General features: G+C 38.1%; 1 protein-coding gene across 1 annotated transcript; it reads right to left on the reverse strand.

Moving 5' to 3' along the window:
* Window positions 1-295: 295 nt before the first annotated feature.
* LOC132177677 (uncharacterized) lies at window positions 296-23681 on the reverse strand. The gene is made up of 25 exons (XM_059590107.1): window positions 23372-23681; window positions 23111-23231; window positions 21996-22356; window positions 20041-20195; window positions 19605-19844; window positions 17918-18027; window positions 17664-17741; window positions 17444-17550; window positions 15909-16003; window positions 15705-15820; window positions 15400-15503; window positions 15244-15321; window positions 14950-15028; window positions 14575-14743; window positions 13344-13414; window positions 8419-8499; window positions 8268-8338; window positions 5211-5307; window positions 5009-5068; window positions 4291-4345; window positions 3783-4186; window positions 1831-3666; window positions 1101-1673; window positions 965-1023; window positions 296-784 (listed from the first exon to the last, which is right to left on the reverse strand). Exons 2-25 carry the CDS (start codon window positions 23124-23126, stop codon window positions 592-594), a joined length of 5208 nt encoding a protein of 1735 aa, XP_059446090.1. The 5' UTR covers window positions 23127-23231; window positions 23372-23681; the 3' UTR covers window positions 296-591.

Here is a 23681-nt window from a genome sequence, read left to right on the forward strand (position 1 = left end):
ATTAGCATTACACTATCTTGGAAGAGCGTGTGGCACTCTTGAGAAAATAGCCCTGATCTTTTGTATTATAAATATGATTATAGTTTCAATGATTCTTATGTGTTTCAATGATCCTGATGTGTTAAGGGAAAAGATGTTAATATGCATAATTTGTTTAGTGTCCGTTCGGTTTAACGATTTTTCAAAATGTGTGGTTTGAGCACAGTTGTCGATCATTTTGGAAGGCAGAAATAAGAATCAGTAGAAAGGAAGAAAGAGAATATTTTTTGAATCTCAAGCCACAGAGAGAGAGAGAGAGTGACAAGAATTACATTTGCTTCTTTGCCTTCGTTGTTATTAATGAAGTATGGAGTGTGTCTATACATGAATGAATTTTCTGGTTGTAAAAAATCCACGGCAACTGGCTAATTCCCCGAGCCATTTATCTCCTCTAAAAAGACTAACCAATTCCCAAAATTGGACCAAAGGTACAGTGAAAAAAACCTTTAGATACACAAGAATCAATATCTACAAAAAGAAAGGGGACAATTCCCAGACGTGCTTCAACCTCGATATGGACCGACCTACTTCTCTACACAACTCTATTAGAAGCTACAAAGACAATGTCCGTGTGAACCAGTCTGATAGGCGCTCTATTTTCTCTGACATTTTCGCATTTTTTCCAAAGAAAGATTCGGCATTTGACAGCATGACTGTGATATCATGCTTCAGTGCCTCCAAACTTCGATAGTAATTGTTCTCTAATCTTGACAGGATCACTTCAAGAGACAACGGAACAGGAAACCTGGAAAAAAGCATTCAAGAACCCAAATACCTTTTCAACTTGGAAAAAAGGAACATTATAGGTAGATAACAGTAAAGCACGGCAAGTGTATGATGTATCAGCATGCACTCCTAGTTGATGCTGTGGTTAACTTCACCCAAAATATCAGCAACGTACAAAACAAATCAAATAATGATATACCTGTTTGTAAAAAATGACTTATCCGAAACACTATTCAATTTTTGAACCCCATAACGATCCTGAAATGTTCACAACAAATTAAGTAAAATGGAAATCCATAGTCAACCATAATAAGAAAAGTTTTCTGTCCAAATACCTGAGGTTTGTTGCCTGACTTCTCTAACTTGGCAAACGCAGACAGCAGCTTATTTCTGATCTCATCATCAATATGAGGCTGCTCCCATTGAGTATCAGCATTAAAGAGCTCCCAAGGACTATGATTGTGCGTTTCACTGGGATCACTCTTGTATTGAATAGTGTACCTCTCCCATGGACTGTCAGAAAATTCTTCCGATTTGGCCTTTACAGACACAATCCGACCATCCCACCAACTACCATCTTCTTCACCTTCATTTTTCCACCAGACTCTGCATTTATCCCTAGATGTCCAATTTTTCTGCATAGCAGCATCAAACCGAGTTCGTTCAACAAGGAAGTCTGGAAAGCCAGTCACCTCAGGCAGAGTCAATTTGAAAGATTTACGAAACACACTGGAAGTTGGATCTACAAATTGAAGTGTCATTTTACAGCAACTATCCCCAGACCCAGCAAGTGAGGAATACTCGAGGCCTTCAACTTTACAAAATTCCACAGCTCTTATGTTTCCCTTAATTGATGTCCAAGGACCCACTTCTCTTGGAGAAAAGCAATTAATATACTCCTGATGGCCCTGAGAAATAGAGATTACTGTGTAAATAACTGAATATCGACCCTACATCACCAAAACACTTACAAAAAGAGAGAAGAAGAAGAATGAAGGAATGAGTGAATGAATAACAGTCAGCAAAAAACAAATCATGTGTATGTCTTAACTCTTAACAGCTAACCTGTCTCAAATATACAACTTCATCACCCTGCTGGGGAATATATCGGGAGCCCTCCTCATGTGTTGACAACAGTAACCACAATCCTTTTCTACCTGAGTGATGTGACTTCGTTCTAACTGTTGGACTTCTGTCACGCATATAATTAGTGCTCCTCCTGTTTCTAGTAGACCTCATCCTTGAATTTGATCCCCATTTTTCACAAGGGAGTTGACATCTGTCCGTGGAACTATTATGGGTATTTCTTAATGTATACCCCAATTCGTGTTCTTGCTCCGACTTGAGACTATCACCAACAGTATCTGAATCACATGTAGATGCCTTCAGCCCCATGGACCTTGTCCTACGAGCCCCATCAATAAAGCCTTCTTGAGAGTCCAGTCCCACAATTAGATTGTGGTTGCTTGCATTTGACGTGCCTTCTCCCATGCCACCACTATCAACTTCTAAATTAGCCCTAGTTCTAAGTGATTTCGACCTCTTGTAAACAGCAGTATACATTTTGTTTGTATTTGAATGCAACTCTTGCGAATCATGTACAATGGACAACAAATTATTATCAATCTGAGTGTCCGATTCTTGTGCTTCATCTCCATGATCTGTATTGATTCTACTGCTTCCATCATCCTCAGGTGCAACTGGATCCTGTTCCTTGCCCAAAGGGCTTTCACGCCTACCATTGTTTTGTACTGAAAATCCCATTTCCTGCTTGGGCGGACTTTCTGGATCCCTTAAAGTCCTTGTTGACCTTATCCTTAACTTTGTTGCGATGGGTGTGACTATGTCATTTTGTTCAGGATGCTGATCAGTCCCATTTTTGTACTGCAAATAAGTGGTTTCCTGAGCAACCATGTGAACTGATTTGGGTGACTCACAATTAAAACCCTCAGAGGTACTGCCAACAATGTCTTTACTATTTGCTAGTGGTGGCAACCCGTCCATATTATCCTCATAATTTTGCATTTCTAAACAGGGGGATATCGTCTCACAATCCTTCTGAGATTTTATGTGTCCATCAACTTGATTCTCTTTTTCGTCATCACCAACAAGAAGTACACGAGATCTGGCATAGGCATCTGATGATGTGGCTTCTCCAACTCTCAGACGCTTTGATGTACGAGCCTTGACCCCTCCCCATCCCCATCTAATTTGCCCATTATTGTAACTTTCAGAAGACAGGTCTAAATGATTTTCAACATTGTCTAATCTCCCTCCCCCTGTTCTTTCGACAGAGCTGCAGTTTGCATCAGCAGAACCATACCCTGGATCCCGAGAGCTTCTATGATCCCCATTTTCTTCAATGGCTTCCTGAAGAGCCTTAGATGATGAGCCCACCAACTCAGACTGGTAGTGTAATGCGCTCCCTGGAAGCACAAGCTTATTTGAATCCCGAATAGGCAATTTCAGGACCAATCTCTTCCTGTTTCCACCGTTGATAAGAGATTCAGGCAGTTCATAAGGTTCAACAACATCCTCAGACTCATCCAGGGACACCCCTTTCCCTTTTGAATGCTTGATTTGCTCAGTTTGCAAAGATCTATCAGATTCATCACTCTCAATGACTGAATCTTGCAGCGAGGATTCACTTTCTGACAAATTGTCAGAGCCATCTTCATCTTCACCATCTGTAGACGTTCCTGTGATTTTTGAAAACAAATTAAGTGCATTGCGTGCAGCAGCTCTTTGGGGTCTCAAAGACTTTGATTTGGAAGACTTTCTCTTTGAAGCTTTTCGGCCATTTCTTGATTTCCTAGTTCGGTTACATTTGAGTGAATTCCCATCACACTCATCCAGATTCCTCCTTTTAACACGCCTACCAGAAGAAGTCATGATCTCAACCTGAAAGAGGGGAAAATCAATTCAAGCAAACACAAACAATAAGTCTGAAGTAAGACTTCTACCTTCCAAAGAAATAAACTTATTTCTTACTTATCAAAAAAAAGAAATAAACTTACTTCTGCCTTCGGTTTTTTCCTCTTTGATCTACGAAGGCCATCCACTTCAGCATCCTCAGCCTCACTGTCTTCTGCACTGCACTCCGGATCACCAGAGGAAATCGAACTTAAACTTCCTTGTTCCCCAGTAGAAAAATCTTCAGTAACATTGTACTCTGAATCGGTATCATCACTTTGCACTTGCACTTCATTTTCTGGTTCCCAATCCATGGGATCTACAAACTCTGGCAATGGTTCGGTCAACATATCCAAGTCTGCCAAAGGCAGCATTTGGTAATCCGGATCTACATTGAAATCAGGCCCGACAGCAAGTCTCAAAGAAGAAGAATGCCATTCTTTACCCAGAGCTCCTAACCGTCTTTGCTGGTATGCAGTCTGATAGGGATCTGGGTATGGTATCATGTCTAGCATTTCAATCACAAAACAACTACTTGAGAATATGAAATCATAACTGAGAAATAATTCCATAAAGAAAACTCATATTAAGGTTGGTGTATATGGAGTGAACCTGAGCCACAAAGGAGATCTTCCATATTCCGTCGGTATGGTGGAAGCTGAGTTTCCTGAATAAATGTTTTCATGCTTTAGAATTAAGGAGGGCTGATAAGAACATAACATATCAAAATGTAACAGTAAACCAGCAGTTAAATTGTCAAGAACTCTATACTTGTAAGTTGTAGTAAGTTTCCTAATATCAAGGAAGAAGATAGCACTAGCACCAAAGTGCCAAATCCTATGTCATAAGCCCTTCTTACGTATAAACACCCTCCCTCTCTCTAGTACCTGAGAGAACAAGAGTAAGATCTGTCTTGGGTTCAACTCTGTATTACAGACGAAAGAATGTCCACATAATCAAAGGTTGCTTTGGTTCCAAACACTATTATAACAACCCTTTCTCGGACACATACCTAGCATCTATCTAGCAGGCACAGGGTGAACGTATCAGTGAGAGCAAGAACAAAATTTTTTTTTCAAGGGCATGTAGAACCAAAAATTGCACTTGATTCAAGCATCCCATTCTGCCAAGAAACTGCTCACAACCAATATATAGCAAGCATAGCCAATATTGCATCACTTCCTAGAGAAGTAGAGCACCACCATTAGCATGTCAATTTTTCCCCTTCGGGCAGTAAAGTTTGCATGTCTAGTAAAAAGAAACATAATGTAAATATGGAGAAACCAAGTAAAAAATCACCTATGACAAAAATTGCCAATAATGAACTAACCTGGTCAAGTGCATTGCCATTGGTATCATAAATAAGGGGGCGATAATCACCAAGGAAGAACTGTCAAACAAGAGCGCACAAAATAAGCACCACCAAGAGCCGCAAAAACCTTTTCTTATTTTTTCAGAGCAGTTTGGAAAAAGGGGGTTGGGGGGGAGGGGGGTGTTGTGGTTGGGAAGGACTTTACAAAATGCATTAGTACCTGATCATATTTGGCATCCATTTGGGACTCGCCCTGGCCTGTGTTTAATATGTACAGTTGACCAACATCATCTGAAAGTATAATTGATGTCCCATCCCTTACAAGAGATAAAGAAATTTCATCAGCAAGAAAAATAAAAAACTTGAATTTTACATGAAAATTTAAAAAATGTATATCATGCCTACCAATATTGTCTTCCAGAAAACTAGTATAGTTACAGATTCCATCTCAGCAACATTGCAGAGTATAATGTCAAAAATGTTTAACCGCATAAGGATAACATAACATTGGGATGCATTTAATCAAGGCCCATATCTTATAATCCAATAACGGGTTAAAATCTTTTGAGTTGCAAGCACTACATTATCCTGGGGAAACCCCTTAATCCAACCAGTTGGGCTGGAAGAAATACCACCGTCACACTGCCTAACTAGGGCCATATATTTTTTTTTATAAGTAATTCAATCTATTAAAAGCACAAAAAGGCGCAACTCAAGCATATAAGAAGTATACAAGAGAGACCTCTAGAAATTCAAAAAACCTAGAGAAGTAATGACTATTGTACACCGCCAACCAAGCATAAAGAGATTTGAACAAGAGAACTTTTAACTCTATTACCGATCTCTCATAGTCTTCGAAACTCATTGCATTCCATTCTCTCCAAATGCACCACATTAAGCACAAAGGAGCCAACCTCCAACTTTTAGAATGCACCGACTTCCCAACTGGCATCTCCAACTAGCCAAAACTACACCACCATTCTAGGCATGACCCACTCTACACCAAAAAGATGAAAGATCACAACCCACAATCCTCTAGCCACTTCATAGTGGAGAAGAAGGTGATCAATAATCTCCAAGCTCTTTTTTCACATACAACGCCAGTATGACATATGGGGTGGGGTTGTGTTCTTCCACCCACCAATATATATCCACTCATAGGGTGGGTGGTGTTCAAATGAGGTTCATGGGGGATGGAGTTATGGAAAAATATCATAAGGGATTGGGGGAGTTCTCTACTCATAGTACATTTGAAGTGAAAGACAGCTCCAAAATTAGATTCTTGCATTACCTGTGGTGTGGGGATTAGGTCCTCAAGGAAGCTTTTCTAGATTTGTTCAATATTGCATGCGTTAAAGATGCTTATGTGGTAAATTATGGACAAAGTTTTCCTCCAAACTGGGTTGGAGGAATTTCCTCCACCTAGTTTATAAAAGTGACATGTATCTCCTGAACATGTGAGATGCACATGTTTTTTTAATAGCAGGGACCAAGTTTGAATAAATTTTATTAAAACTCATTTGCATCTCACATGTTATTAAAAAAAGGGACACGTATCACTTTTATAGATTAGGTTGAAAGAAATTTTTCCAACCCAGTTTGGAGGAAAACTTTATCTGTAAATTATTTGGAGATTTCTAGCAACTCCCATCAATGGAACATAATCTCTACTAGAGCGGCTCATAATCGGGAGGTGAAGAAAAAGCTTTGTTAGGCCCCCTCTGAGAGAGGCGGTTCGACATTAGATTGTTCTATAACGTCCTTGTCCCTCATGAAAGTTCTCATTTCCCTTGGAAGTGTATTTGGCGGGGTAAGGTTCTCTTAAGAGTAGCGTTCTTCGCTTGATCAGTTGTCCTAGGAAAGATCCTCACATTGGACAATCTTACAAAGCATCATGTCTTGGTGGTTAATTGGTGTTGTATGTGTAAGAAGAGCAAAGAGTTTGTGGAGTTGAAGAGGAAAGAAGAAAAGAATTGAAGAGAGAAGAAATTTTGTAGGCAGAAAATAGTTTTTCCATGATGATTTTTACATGCATTTATAAAGAGACACAATATTGTCTAATATGGAAATACAATAAATGGGAAATATATGGAAATCAAATATGGGAAATAATATCAAAATCAAATCAACCACATATCTTCAACATGTGGATCATCTTCTTCTCCATTATGAGGTCATTGTGGAGTGTTATTGTGGGTTGTTTTGGGTTGTCTTGAGTTATGCCTAGGCAAGTGGTAGGCCTTTTCGCTCATTGGAGATGGTTATATGATAGTCCTCAGAGTGTAGCAGCGTGGAAGATTATGTCGTCATGCCTTTTGTAGTGTCTTTGAAGGAAATGAATAACAAAAGTTTTGAAGACCGCGAGAGGATAGTGGTGGAACTAAAGTCATTCTTCAATACCATCCTACATCTAAATTCCAACTTTGATAATTCCAATAACGTCTTGTCAAGATTCAAAAGTGAATGTGTTGTTTAATATTCAAAAATCTTCCTTGCATTTTCCTCTTGCTCCGGAAGAACACTTGAACAACTATATTTTTTGTATATAAAAATTCAATTTTTACTTATCCAAAAAAAAAAAAAAAAGATTCAAAACCTGAGCCACAAGCTACACTCTTCACAAATCACAGCCCCTAGAGCAACCTCTCATCATTGGTTTTCTATCCCCTAGACCAAACAATACTACTTTCTCTACAACATTGGAGAACTTCAAAATTGCTTAAACTTAGAAAAGAACACATGACATAAGATTTTAGTTAGAATTTTCTAGATTGAATATCATTAGTGCTGGCATTACTTAAAGACAAACTATGGATGTTATAGTTCCAAAAAAAAAAAAGCGTTTATATAACAGGCCAATAAACCAGCGTAGGAAAACTTAAGAACACCAACACTAGAAGCGAAAAAATTTATTGTCGACTAGTATGTCAATGCTTTAGATTTTCAAAGAAAATGCCAACTGATAATTGATCTCTAATGCAAAAGAGAATCAAGATTTGCATGTCAATATGAGAGAAGAGCCTATAAATGGCAACAGGCATCTCTAGGCATGAGTTAAGACTAAGATCACATTCAACTATGAAACATCTGGTCATATAACAATACAAAGTATGGACAATTTTAATGACATTCCAGAAAGCAAAATATCACAGGGAAAGCGTAAACATTCAAAGAATGGAATTCCCTTCAAAGTTGATTTTAATGGGGACCAAAACAAATTGAAGTGTTAATGGCAGGAATAAGTTCTACTGCCAGCATTTGTCTATCATCAACTTACGGTGAAAACTTCCCATCTACCAGCTTGAATCGTGAAATGTCGTATATCCGTATAGGTGTACCTTCCCATATCTAAAATCACAAAATACAAGATCATTCAGTAAAAAAGAAAATTATAAGAAACCATGAGATTAAAGAAACTAGAAACTTACATCCCACACTATGGTCTTTCCGTCATAACCAGCACTCATAGCTATCCGTGGATTGAAGGGATGAACATCCAGAACATATGTCTATCAAAAACAAGTTGGCGCAGTCAGAAATATAACTCTATATTTCTTGAATGAAGGAATCCATCTTAATGCATCCTCAAACAGAAAAGCAGAGCATAAGCCATCAGTAGATAATGTGGTCCAATGACAGCAGTGGGAAGCTTGTTGGTTTGAAACATTGTCAGATTAAAATAGGCCCCCTACTATGAATGCTATGCAACTTGCGTTGGGCAAATAATAGTTTTGTAAATTTCCACTTCTAATGGAGAATTTAACTACTTAGAAATTCTAATACTACCACTTATGTATGGCGTCTCATACACAGACCTTTCATGAGAGCACAAGTGGCCCCTCCTTAGGTTGGCCATTCACGTGGATGTAGTTTAGCTTTGAAACCATATTAATTACTTGATTACTTTAAAGAGTTCTAACAATTCTCTTCACTTGTAAGCCCCCATATGTGTGACCTTCCTTCAAAGAGTTTGACCTTATAGAGAATGGTTTACAATTTGTCTATGTTTTAACCGTTCCTCTCACGTGTAGCCCCCTCGTATGTGTGACCTTCCATAATGAAAACAGCTGGTCCTTCAATGAGCAAGTCTCAACACTTGGACTTAGAACTTTATTGTTGAAGGAATTGAGCTGAAACAGGATTTGGACATATATCCTTATGCTCTAGTACCATGATAAATTCTCACCTCATAGTTGACTAAACTTATGGGTGGTGAAAAATTTAATCAGTGTATTCTAACAAAGTTATAACAAGTGTTTTTTCCTTTTTGATAAGTAATCACAATTTTATTGAAAAGCGCATAGGCACAACCCAAATACATAGGAAGAGAGATACCTAGCTAGTAGCAGACAAAAGATCTAAAAAACATGAAAGTTCGTAACATTAAAGTCAGCAGCCCAATGAAAAAGAGTTCTAAAGAATAAAACCTTAAATCCACCAAAGTCTTCTCATGGACCTCAAAGCTCCGATCATTTCTATCCCTCCAAAGACACCACATAAGGGAATCATCTTCCAAACCGCATCAAGTTGAAACCTATCACTAATTGCTTTTCAGCAAGCAAAGAAATCTACCACCCAACAAGGCATAACCCAGGCCAACCCTACACTGCTGAAGATAGTATTCCAAAGAGCACGGGCAATCTCACAATGGAGTAGAAGATTCATTGACTCCCCATCTCTCTTGCACGTGTATAACTACTCAATCACAATGAGATGTCGTTTCCTTAAATTAACCATGGAGAAGATTTTCCTTAATGTTGTCGTCCAAGCAAAGAACACCACTCTCAAGGGAATCTTATTCCACAAACTTCAAGGGGAAGGAGTATTATCATGGGGAATAAGAACAATATCATATGATCTGACATCAAACAACTGTCTCTTAGAGAATACCCAACAAAGCTTGTCTTCACCACCCCCTCACTCTAAGGGAATATAACAAGGTGAAAAAAAGGTAACAAGATCCACCTCCTAATTGTGAGCCACTCTAAGAAAGTTAATATCCCGTTGATGAGAGGTACTAGAGAGTTCCAAATGGTTTGCCACTACAACTTCCTTTTCTTTCTCTTCTTCTTTTTTTTTTTTTTTTGATAAGTAATGTATATTTCAAAAAGCACAGAAGGGCGCAATCCTAGTACACATGAAGTATACAAGAGCACGCCTAATTAGTAGAAGAAAAAAACAAGAAAATCATAATAACTAATCACTAACGGATCAAGCCAAGCAGCTGTCCAAGTGAAAAAGAGTACAGAAGAAGAAGGCTGTGAGCTCCTCCAAGGGTCTCTCAGAGTCCTCAAAGTATTTCGCATTTCTTTCTAACCATAAACACCACATGAGGCAGAGAGGAACCATTTTCCACACAATAGCACTTCGAGAACGACCTCCCGTTCACTAACAAGCAAACAAATCCGCCACACTACTAGGCATGACCCACAACAACCCAAAACGATTGAAAATAGCATACCATAAAGAACATGCAATTTCACAGTGAAGAAGGTGATCTACAGGCTCCCCATTCGATTTGCATAAGCAACATCTATTGATCACAATAAGATTTCTCTTTCTAAGATTGTCAAATGTAAGAATCTTCCCTAGCACCGTTGTCCATATGAAGAAAGCCACTCTCGAAGGGGCCTTTGTACACCAAATACTCTTCCAAGGGAAAGGACTAGCCTCTTTAAATGCAAGAACAGAAATGGAGGCAATGGGTCTCCCTATTTCAGGCCCTAGGAGCTACTAAAGAAACTCGTCAGAGTGTTATTCAACAATACAGAGAAGTGCACTGAGGAAATACAGTAAGCTATCCATTTGTACCATCTATCTCCAAAGCTGCATCTTCTCAACAAATACAAGAGAAAAATCCTAATTAAAATGGCCATAAGCCTGTTCAATGTCCAACTTGCCCAACACACCTAGCTTTGCTGATCTAATCATGCTATGAAGGCACTCGTTGGCAATGAGAATAGAGTCTAGAATTTGCCCAACCTTTAAGAAGGTGTTCTAAGGCTTAGAGATTTTTTTTTTATGAATCATAATTTATGAGGAAAAATATCAAATACAATAAAAGTATACAGGAGAAGCAACCACCTTATTAGGGTCTCAAATCTAAAAAGTTAACAGGATCTACAAGATTAGAGGAAGAGAAAATATTACAGCCGTCATCGAGAGAATTTTTGGAGCATTTCATCCTCGTACCACCCTGACAATTAGTGGATCGTACTAACGTCCTTGCATCATCACAGAAGGACGCATGGGGCCTTGCACGACTAGCCAATGCCTCCTTATACAATCGTTTCACTACCTCCTTCCCTGTTTCTAGCATCATGGACGACGGGAAATGTTCCTCCTTACTTTTCGGTGCATGTCCAAGAGGAAGCTTTCTCCAAATGCAAAGTTTTGTTATCACCTCTATACAGTAGTTGAGTGTCCAATCCATCCATTTGACCACTGCCAAACAATATCGCAAAGGAAACTGCAACCTTTTGCAACTACTTCGCCCAACTGAACCAGCCTTTGCCTTCTTGATCCTTTGGTATGATGATGGAGCCACGCCGCCCACCTCCGCCATACTATCTCACAACCAAATAACACCAAAATCTGTTTGCACGTCTCTGGATGATAAAAGCTTTAGAATGTACTCTCAACAACTTAAAGAACTCATGGAGATGGAACATTAGTATAAAAAAGTACAAGAAAATCATTAGAACTAATCACCAAGGGAGCTAAAAACAGAGCTATCCAAGCAAAAAAGAGAATAAAAGGACGTGAGCTCCCCCTTCCTCTCTCCGCCCTCGAAATTTCTATCTTTTATTTCCCTCCATAAGCACCACAAGAGGCAAGGGGGGCACCACCTTCCACACTACAGTACTCCAAGAGCGTCCACCCATCTACCAACAAGCAAACAAATCAACCACCTGACAAGGCATAACCCAAGACAACCAAAAGCGATTGAAGATAGCATTTTATAAGGCACAGGCAACCTCATAATGGAGAAGAAGATGGTCTACGAACTCCCCATTCCTTTTGTATATACAACACCTATCAACCATAATGACATGCCGCTTCCTAAGATTGTCCATGGTAAGAATCTTTCCTAGGGCCACCGACAAAGCAGAAAAAGCCACTCTCAAAGAAACCTTGGTCCGCAAAATACTCTTCCAATGAAAAGGAAAGCCATCTTTACAAGCAAGGACCCTATAAAAGGAGCTAATATCAAACATCCCTCTGTGTGCAAGGGCCTACCAAAGCTTGTCTTTCCCTTCCCATCTCACTCTATGGGAATATAACAAAGTGAAGGAAGTCAAGACATCTACCTCCCAAACGTGAGCTACTCTAATAAAGTCAACATTCCATTGAAGGGAACCACGTTGCGATGGAACACATAAAACCTCAACTTTGTTCGAAGATTCGAAAAATAGGGACATCCACCTCCAACGCAAACTCGTACGATTTTGTTTCAACAAAACATCTAGCAAGACCCTCTCAGCTCACCAAGAAGAAAATTGAAGAGAAAAGGCCACACCGCCGCTGTTGCTGAAAAAGCCAGCAACAACTCAAAGAGGACGTGAATGGAGTTTTAAAAACATTCAATGCATAACAAGGCTAGCATAGTGCAAGTCACAACTCATAGGGGACATTTATTGTCACCTCACAAACAGGTTGAAAGCCTTGCACAGATCATAGATGAATGCTTCTTAAGTGTTGACATGGAACTGATTCAACAATAGGATATTCTATGAGAAAGCAAGAGGACAAAAGCAGGTTGTTGGACAGACTAATATTATTTCATAGTTTAAAGGGCCAGAATGACAGACCAGTGACCGACAACAATACATGATCATAAAAAGTTAGTAACACGTTGGCAAAGGAGGTAAAAAAAATCCTACTTGCTTCTAGTTCCCTTCTTCATATTGAATTTCTATCATATGTATTAATGATACAAGATGGTTCACATTTAAGGGGACAGTTAGTTACAAGGATTAAGCAGAAGAGAAAATTAAGACCTTTTTACCGAGTAAAACTGGGGCTGGTTCAACCCTTTTTTTCACTCCAAAAAAAAAAAAAAAATACAAATGTCGCTGGGTAGCAATAAAATTAGCATGTACAAGGCAAAAGGAGAACCTAATAAACATCTATGACTGTTAAAGACTAGTCGAAAACAGCAGCACACAATGCACTCATACCACTGGTCCACTATCACGAGTATTGAGTATTTAACACATTCAAGTCATCCTGCCTTGGGGTAAGGCCAAAAAGCACAACTGAGTCACTTCCTTTCCTTCTATATACAAATGCAAGATAAAATAACAAGAATCAAGGAAAAAAAGTTCCATAACCAAAAGATTAAACCACTTACAGATTCAGTATGACCCGTCAAAGAATGTACTATGCTACCATCAGACGCATTCCAAACACATATTCTGCAATCTGCATCACAAAAAAAATATCATATGGCTAAAATCATAATTTTTGCCTCCACAGAAAAGAAACAAAAGAGCATAATGCGGCTTACTCCTAGTTCCTAAAAAGCAGTCAAACATAAATTTTTTGGACTTCGTATTATATGTGAGACATGCAAGTGAACAGACTAAAGATGTAATACATAAATGCATGAGGAAATGCTTTTATTTCAAGCTCTGGAGAAGGAAAAAACAATTTAAGAATTAAAATTAGATTAGCAAGAACCTTAGATGAAAACGGTGGCTTCAACTTGTTATGTTTAGAAAGTCAAACATAAACTTTTTTTTTTTATATATAAGTAAATCAATCTCATTAAAGTACAAAGGGGCACAACCTTAATACAGAGAAAGTATGCAAGAAAAACCCCCAATTGTGTATTTATCACCCTCCATTTGGCTCCTCCAATACCAAGAATGTAAGAAAATTGAGACGATTAATCAGCCAGGAACCTGATTCTCAAAATTTATGCTTCCAGGAAACAAGCCATGAACTGGACTCCCCCTTTTGAAAGGGAATAGAAGGTTCTTCCAAATGACATGCTAGACACTGCATATTGTCATATCATATGCTGAACCAAGATTTACTAGACTTTTCAAACTACCACAGCTACCACTTACAGGTCAAGCAGGTAAACCTGCTAATCCAGCGAATAGGAACCATTTATAAAATTAATCATCTACAACTACCATTGTGAACTTAAACCCTCTCCTAAAGCGCTTTCATTAAGGATTAATCCCTCCCCTACAACTATCTTAAATTTGAGGCGATAAACAGGGAAGGAGAGGAACAGGGACACTAGTGTATACGAGGAATGCACAATTAACCAATCAATAATGACCCATCCAAACAATGATGAACACGGAATTCCCATTCTCCTTAAAAGTGCATGATCCTGTTAATTGTGACAACCATCTACTCCAAAGTCCAAGCCGCCTAGAGATTGAAGAAGTCATAATTAACACAAGCATGCACTCTTTTCTTGAATACCATACAAACCAATTGGGACATCTATTGTCAATGCACTCAATTTGAGTTGATCTGAACAATAATCATGCATTCAAGCAAGTGCCAGCAACACATCCTGAAAATTAAAAGAATTAAATTAGAAAAGCAGTGGGCCAAGTTACCCATGATAGCAGCGAGGACAAAGCGATTGTCTAGGCTCCAAACAATCATATTAACACCACGAGGAGTTGGAAGCATTCTCTGACGAGGACCCCCTCGTGGAGGTTGAGGCGGCATCGGCGGAGGTGGAACTTTGAGATGATAAGCTCTTGTCCAACGGCCAGCTTTCCCCTGAACAATGTCATAAAAATACAATTTTCTATCAGAAAATCACACAACAAAAATCTTTTATACAAAGTGAACTGATCAAATTTAACTTCAAAGTTGGGAAATCAATTATGATACTTGTTACCCCACAACAAAATCTTTTAGAAGAAAAGAAAAGAAAAGGGCCACAATAACTAGAAAGTCAGAAGTAATCATCAGTTAAAGCTTACATGTGATCTACGCGATCTGGGAATCCAAATAATTGCACTGCCATCACGAGAACAGGTAACTATGTTGTCGTGAGTGAACCTGGAAACATATAGATAAAGTATATACTTTTTAGATCGCTATATTAAACGATAAATATGAAATAACTTTTAACCCTAAAATGCAATATCTAAATAGGCAGCTGAAGGAAGAACAAAATAAAGCGAAGGATGGGCCACATAACATGCTGCTTTTAACTCCCCAACCCCCCCACCACCCCTGAAGAAAAAGAAAAAAAGATAAACAAAGAAACACACCAGAAATTCCTAAATTTTGGAACATTCTCTTCCTTCGAGGTGTCAGATGAAGTAAATTTAGGTGCTACAGCACATCCACTGCAAAGTACAGAGTAACATATATCAGCATACAAAAGCTTGTTTACGATGGCTGGCAATATACCAAGCCAAACTAACCTAAACTGCACATAATTGACATCATTCTCATGGCCAGATAACACATCTATCTCATGATTTGGTTGGCCTGAATCATCTGCATTTGGTTTACAAGCATTCCACACCTGCAAGCATATAGTTCTTTATATTAAAAAAAGACGTTTTATATCTTTAGATGATGAACTTCACTCTGAAAAATAATGCAGTAAAGAAGTAAAAACTGCAGAAAACATTGACATTTACTTAAAAAGAAAAAAGTGAAACAGAATAAATAAGCAGAAGATGCATAAATACAGGATAATCCAGAGTAGAAATGTTTGATGTACCCTTGCAAGAGTGTCAGAGCTACCAGTGACAAAGACAGTTCCATTAGCATTAAATGCACAACAGAAAATTTGGTGGCCCAGTGGAACAGTACTTGAGGATGGACCATTGTTTTTTCCTGCAGCCAATCAGTTATTCCAGAATTAACTTTTTTACACCAATGAATCAGTCAGTCAATCACAAGGGCACTTAAAAAAGAAACTAACCAGCGACAGAATCTGAAGGCCTCGGAACATATATCCTTGGACTCAACTGGGAATACCTAGCATCCCATATCCTACATGTTCCATCATCAGATGATCTGCACAGAATAAGTACACAGCAAGATAAATTAGATTTTATATAAAAAAAAATAATAAAAAAAAGAACTGAAGAATGTCCAATAAAACACTTTTTTCCTCCATAGCAAACAATTCCCAAGGCCAAAGAAACTCAATGTCCCAAAATGATTGATTGGTTGCAGATATTATAATCACATAATAAAACAACACTTCCGAACTTCAATAAGCACAAAAAGTAAAGGACTACATATGTCCTGGTTTTTAAGAAATATTAAATTTCAAATGGCAGATGAAAAATCATAAATCAGTTGAACTGATACCGAGACTGTTTGCACCAAGGTTTATAATGCTAAAACTTAACAAACAAACACAATGAGAGGAATAGTACCATAGAAAGAACACAAGTAAAAGTTATAATAATAACTTGGGGCCAGAGGAGGTTTCATATGCCATCGTGCAAAACCAGAAAATGGTCATTACCCAGTGCCATTCCCACTTAAAAGGGGCCTTGGGAGAAGTGCTTGGATATGGTCCTATCCTTTCAGCATTTTCTGCATAGTGTGGCCGCTCTCAAGACTTGAATCCGTGTACTTGAGCGTGTTAAAGTATTAATTAAATAATTAAATTTACAATTTCCTATCAACTTAACATTTTGGAATACTTAATGATTTAACTTAGTATAAAAGCAAAGGTCCTGAGTTCAAATTCGAACTCCACAGTTTACTCCCCATTTCAGTTAAATATTCTACGTGTTGGCTTTCACTTTTTGAAGAGAGTTTGAACCCATGTGTGAGTAAAACTGTTAAAATTTTAATTAAATGATTACATTCAAAATTTCCTATTAACCTAAGCTTTTGGAATACATGATGCTTTAGCATTGTGTGTCAGCCCAGGGCTTTACTAGTGTACCAAACAATAGCTTGTTTGAGAAAAAAATTTTTTAAAAAAATGCCAGCAAATGATCCAGGGGAGGGAAGGGAAAAAAAAAATACAAATATAACTAATAGGATAATATTCATATTCTTCCTATATTTTGGAGGGATTGAAAACCACTTTTTGTGAATCTATATTAAATCCCAAAAGGGGACATTGGCTTGTAGCACTCAATAGCAACAGCTGTAATATTGTCTACATTGTAACTGTTATGCTCCAGTGTGTGATGCAGAAGTGTCCAAGAAGTCCTCCAAAACCACGCCAACAGATTAGACCTAGTAATTTTGGCCCCCTTCGCAAGCATTCCCCCTAGCGGGTATGGATCTTCAAAGTAGTCAATAGTCAAATTTGTTTCAAAAAGGAAAGAAAGATCCATATTTTAAAAACAGAAAGAACCATTGTGATGCATAAAAATAAAAATAGAAAAAGAAAAAGAAAAACAACAGTTATACAGAAGACCAAGTTATCTGCAGCAAACTAACAACACCACCTATGCACAAATAAATAAACACATGAATCTGCCTTACGATAGAAGGTGGTACACAGAGCTAGGCTTGGGGCTAAATGCAATAGCAGTAACAGCTCCAGTATGCCCCTTCAAAACTGAGATGGGAAACCCATCTGGCAAACGCCACTATCAAAACACAGGAGAATAGTCAAATAATCATTAAGCAACCAAAAGCAAAAAAAACACAAAAGAAACAAGGGAAAAAAAAAACTTTTTAATTAGCAATAAACGAAGCTTACAACTCGAATGGTACAGTCATTTGAAGAGGATGCCACCAAAGCATTGTTGGAACTCACGGCCAAGTCAGTGATGTCACCCTTATGAGCATAAAACATGATGTTACATTTATTGAGACATAAGGACAAATCATACCAAAAAAAGGTGGGTACTTTATGGGAAAAACAAAAGGCCCCTTAGTTTATTTTTTGGCTCTGAATGTGAGAAATGATCAAAAGATGCAAAAGAGTTTGTCTTATAGACCGTCCAGACTCACTTCATGTCCACGGCAGCTGGCCAAACAATATGCGGTTTCCATTGACCAGATTTTTACAAGGCGGTCATCTGAACCAGTAATAACATATCTCCCAGATCGATCAAAACTTGCTGCAGGATTTACATGAAAGTAAACATCACTAAAGCCTTAAAAAAAATTTAAAGGTGTGTTTAATTCAATTTAAGAGAAGAAGAGTCTAAAAAAGAGGTAATGAACTACATGTAGGGAGCAATAATCGAACAGAAAAGTAAAAATAAGTAATTAGGCCAAATGGTAGCATAACCTTACTTGATTAAAATATTATCCTCCCTTAGAAAGTAAGAGGAGATGAAGCTTATGTTGCCCCACCAAGGTAGAACTTTTTAATGAATATTCCTTCGCAAGAAGGAAAATATGCACCATGTTTAACATTATGGAGTTAAAATACCCAGTAAAACAGTACAATTTCATTATCATTTTGGAAATTTTAATCAAAATGGGGTTTTAAAACACTGCAGGCAGAAGGAAAATATAATAGTCCAGCTTCAATTTTAAAGTCATATTAAACATTAAATAACCAATATAATGCAACCATGAAAATTGATTTGCTTTTACCTCACCACTTTGTATGATTACAAGATTTATTTTATGGCTCCCGTAACATCAAATGTGTCAAATCTTATATGGAGTCAAGCCATTAGGAGCCTACGGTTAAGATAGTTTTATGTTTGGGCTATTGTTTCATAAGCCGTGAGCATATCTGTAACGAGTGCCAGACATGAATTTTTTGCAACTCTCGATCAAGGGTATTTTGGTAATTGGCTCAAGCCTACAACTTTCTAAGAGTTATGAAGTGATGAGTCCAAGATAGTCTTTTATTGGATCTTACTAAGTGTTTTATTTGCTAGTCCAATTAGAAGTCCTCACCCTAATATCAATGTGTCCAAATAATATGCTTCATTGTACTCAAAGAATTAAAACATGATAATGGAATATTGAATGAGAGTTTTGAAACAAGAGTGCCTAGAGTGTAATGCTTTTTCTCCCTGCCCTTTGGTACACTGTTACATAGAGCCCTGAACAGCAACAAACTCCTTTTCTTCCTTCGTTCCAACTACAAAGCATACCCTTTTCCCTTGTACTTGAAACCCTAAAACCTCCAAGTTTTCATTACCTTTAGCCACCAATTAGTCCTTCAACTCCAACCCAAAACCCTTCCTTCAAACCATATCTTTTCCAAACCAAATTCCAACTACAAACAGCATATCCCTCACCATAACTTACCTACCTTAAAGCCTGCTATAATGCACATGTAAACAGATTCCCTAAATCTGTCATATATCACTAACTGGATTATAATAGCAAAACCGGTTCTGAAGAACCAGGAAAACAAAAAAAAAATAGTCAAGTCCAACAATTTACTTTCAAGGATATGAACTTGGAGTGGGGATCCTCAATTCAATTGTAATTTCTCCCCCATAATAAAGCTTAACAAAGAGAACAGGGGAGCATGAGATCCACAAACAGATATAATACAGCAGATTGAACCTAGCACAAATAGAAAGCGCACATACTTGAACAAGAAGCAACTTGGTACCAAGTTTAATATCTATATCTGCTGTTTGTTGATTATCATTCTACAATACACAAGGATCATCTTCCACACAGATCTAAAATTTAAATATAATTCTAAGAGCAGAAGACATACCACAATATACAGCATTCCGGTGTCCCCTTAGCCTCTTGATATTTTGCATCTTCTGTACCATGGTAGATGGTTTTGCAATGGCATAACTTGCCGCACGAATAGATGGTGCACGACAGTGTCTTGTGAAACCACCCCCAATTTCCCTCAAACTTAGACCACGAACCTGATCAGCTTTCATATGAGGCCAACGAATGTACGCAGGGGGGTGCAGGACTTCACTGCTTCCTTTGTCCCTATCATCTGAAAAAGGATAAGAGGTCCAGAATTAGATATAAAATAAAAGTACTACCTTTACCATGGGGGGTGGGGTGCAAATGTGGCAGAAGTACTTCCAGAAAAGAAAGACGACAATAGAACAGTCAATCAATTAAAAAATTCCCAACTTCAAGTGTTAATAAGTATGACATGCCATTAAAGCTAAAATGAAGTCACCTACAGCTTAAAAGTGAAAATGAACCCCTTCCGAGAAGAGTAGGTACATTGGCTGCATTTGGAGCATTTCCACCACTGATGTTGAGTGATGGAGGAGCTGCACTTAGTAACAACTGCTTCAAAAGCTTTACCAAGTGATCCTTTTCAATGTGAGGATACCTAAATAAGTATACATTATAACATGAAATTAATCATAATATTTTTAAGGGAAGAAAATGTCAAAAAGAAGTAATATGATCTATATTTGTCCCTTAATTACAACATAACCAGCATCATGAGTGCTGGAATAGGGAATAAATGGGAACCCACATGTCGTAAATAGTCAACAAAACTAACCATTAGGCATCATGCATAATTACAAAACAATTACCCCACCATGTTGGTGGGGTTGCGTCTCTGCACATGACATACCTTGGTCTTCCACTAGAGGCCTCTTATAAAGCCAAGCATATATGGGACAATGTTATTGAGAAGATAGAACGTTGATTGGCTAGTTAGAAAAAAATGTATTTGTCTAAGGGTGGTAGGATAACCCTTATCAAGAGCATCCTATCCAACTTCCCCAAGCACTTCATGTCTCTCTTTCTTCTCCCCACGAGTGTTGCAAACCATATTGAGAAGTTTCAACGCAATTTATTATGGGGTGGGCTAATCGAAGAGTTCAAATATCACCCGGTGAGTTGGCCCTAGGTTTGTACACCGATCTTTGAGGGAAGGTTGGGGATTAGGAACTCCCTGAGTTTCAATCATCCTCTCTTAGGTAAATGACTTTGGCACTATAGGCTTGAGAGAGAGACTTTGAGGAGAGTGGTGGTGGACTCTAAGTTTGAAAGTTCTTGGAGAGGGTGGTGCTCTAACAAGCCCGTTGGGCCGTATGGGGTAGGTGTATGGAATAATATTAGGAGGGGTTTGGGATGTTTTGTAGTCATATCAGATTTGAGATAGAAGATGATTCTAAGGTTAGGTTCTGGCATGATCTTTGGTGTGGGGATATGGGCCTTAAGGAAGTCCTTTTAGTTTTATTTGGTATTGCTTGCGCAAAGAATGCTTTTGTTGTGACTCACATGGAATTTTCTGGAAGTACTATTAAGTAAAACGTGAGTTTTGCTAGAGCGGCTCATGATTAGAAGGTAGATGTCTTTGCCTCGTTCTTCAAGGTGTTCTATGTAGTGAGAATGAGAAGCAAATGGTAGAACAAGTTGTGGTGGACTCCCTCTAAAAGAGGCTTGTTTGGTATTAAATCTTTCTACAGTGTCATGACTTGTAATGATGGCTTATGTTTTCCTTGGAAGAGTGTTTAGTGGACTAAGGTCCCGTTGAGGGAGGCCTTCTTTTTGTTTGGTCAGCAGCCATAGGTAAGAAGATTCTTACCATGAACAACCTCCGGAAGCGACGTGTCATTGTGGTTGACAGGTGTTGAGTGTGTAAAAGGAATTGGGAGTCAGTGGACTATCTTCCTTTTCATTGTAAAGTTGCTTATAGCATTTGGAAAGTTTTCTTCAATTGTTTTAGGCTATCTTCGGTTATACCTAGACGAGTAGTCGGCTTGTATGCTTGTATGCTTGTCAGTAAACTCCGAAATGCTGCTAGGTGGAAAATTGTGTCTTCATGCCTCTTGTGGTGTCTATGATGGAAAAGGAATAATAGAAGTTTTAAGGAACGTAAGAGGACTTTACAGGAGATCATAAATTTATTTTTCAACAACCTATATCTTTGGACAGCTGCTTTTGTTTTTCCTTTGGTAATTAGTTATCATGATTTTCTTGTTCTTTTTGCTCCTACTAGTTAGGTAGCTTCTATTACATACTTCCTATGGATTTAAGGGGCCTTACACTTTTAATGATATCTCAATTACTTCTCAAAAAAATAAATCAACTACCCACAATTTAGCTAGTACTGATAAGACTTGGCAAATGCAAACTAATTGTAGAAGAGAAAGACAAGAAACGTATTGCATACCTCTCCACCAACATAGTGTAACTTAATGGAAATGACATGCCATCATCATTTTCATCCCCACTAGGTGTCCCATTCCTTGCATACCAAGCATGATATCTTCTAGGTAAAAGTTGATGTTCAAGAAGTTCATTCCATAATTGTCCATAAGTTCTATGACATGGCCCAGCTGAGAGAAAATGCATAATAAGAAAATAAACTTCTCTGAGGTCAACATCCACACCACGCTCCATAGTACGACTTGTTTCTGGATCTACAAGTTGAGCATTCTCATGCTCCCTACTGGAAAATCTCAAAGGTTTCATATCCTTTTGTGCATCACCAGAAGAGACATACTTCCTAAGAGCCATATCTCCTGTAAAACCTAGAAAAAAAGAAATTAAGAATTCACTTTACAAACGTCATTGCAGTCAGAACATATACAAATCCCTCCCTCCCTCCACCCCCATGAGATTTATATTTTTTATTCTTAACCATGCCCAGACATTTGTCATTGATTTTCAATTCGCCAAATTGTTTTCGGTTATTCTTCAAATGGGTATTTTCTGCTTAAATTTTGTCTCGAGACTAGTGGAAATTTTTTTATCAAAATTGAACATTAGATGCTTCCCTATAAATAGGAATTTGACTGTTTTGCATGCCAAGTTCAGAAGAAAAGATGCATCTGAAGGAGGTTAAGGGGGTTAACATTTGAAGTAACACATAACTATGAAAAAAAGAAAAAGAAAAAAAAAGAACGCTATTTCACATATAAATTGTTTTACATGAAAAAGCTTTTAACCTTTTACATTGCCAATCACTATACATCTAAACAAATAGAGCATAAGTGAGCATGCCAAATCAATCGTCAGACGCCCTGGTATGGCTCCCCATAACACAATTGGCTAAACTAACCACTTAAAATACCATTGGATTGATTAAAATTAAGTGGAAAATCTTGAGCTTCATTCTAAATTTTACGCAATGTCTCCCAAACCAGTAAAAAATCATGGTTCCCAAATCCATGATTTTTTACGACTTATTATTACGTTAAAATGTCTTAAATTTAATTGACGCTTTTTAAACGAGCAATTGATACATGTAAAATACAAGAAATCGTAGCTCTTAATACAAATTACCTTTTGCATGTTCCATAGAATTTAACCAAACGGGCAGTCCCAGAAAACACGAAACTTTGTCCTACGCTTTCGAAACCCTGACCTTCAAGAACTCATAGTGCATTCTCTGCGGCACCAAAAACTAAAAACCCTAACTTCAATTCACCGCCACAAAACATCAAAAATCAAACAGAGACCGCCACCAAACAAGAAACTGAAATTTGACAATTCAAGAACTAATTAATTTGAAAAAGAGAGAAATGTTTCTTTAGAAATAGGTACCTTCAATGGAGTTGGTTTCAGTGGCGAAACGGCGACTTTCGTTTGCGTTTCGGCGGCGTAGTGTGTATGTATTCGGGGATTGAAGGATTGGCAGTGAATGGGGATCGAGAGGCTTCAGAAAAACTAAAATCAGAGAGGGGCTTGGCGAGTGCGGGGCACGCGCCAGGACGAGGAACTGTTTAGATTCTTGGAGGGAGCTCTGAGTGTGAGGATTCGTTCGTGGATTTTCTACTCCACAACTCCGCAGGAGAGAGAGGAGGAGGAGGAGGACGAAACGAACAGAGCGCAGGTGAAAACGATGCGTTTTAAA

This window comes from Corylus avellana, chromosome ca1 (assembly GCF_901000735.1).
Source record: "Corylus avellana chromosome ca1, CavTom2PMs-1.0".
NCBI lineage: Eukaryota > Viridiplantae > Streptophyta > Magnoliopsida > Fagales > Betulaceae > Corylus > Corylus avellana.

What these genes read in the sequence shown, in the direction of transcription:
- LOC132177677 (XM_059590107.1), bottom strand. An exon ending in TCTGTGTACCACCTTCTATC is followed by an intron (nt 16,004 to 17,443) that starts GTAAGGCAGATT and finishes TATTCTGTGCAG; the next exon opens with ATCATCTGATGATGGAACAT. An exon ending in CCAGATCGCGTAGATCACAT is followed by an intron (nt 14,744 to 14,949) that starts GTAAGCTTTAAC and finishes GACATTGTTCAG; the next exon opens with GGGAAAGCTGGCCGTTGGAC.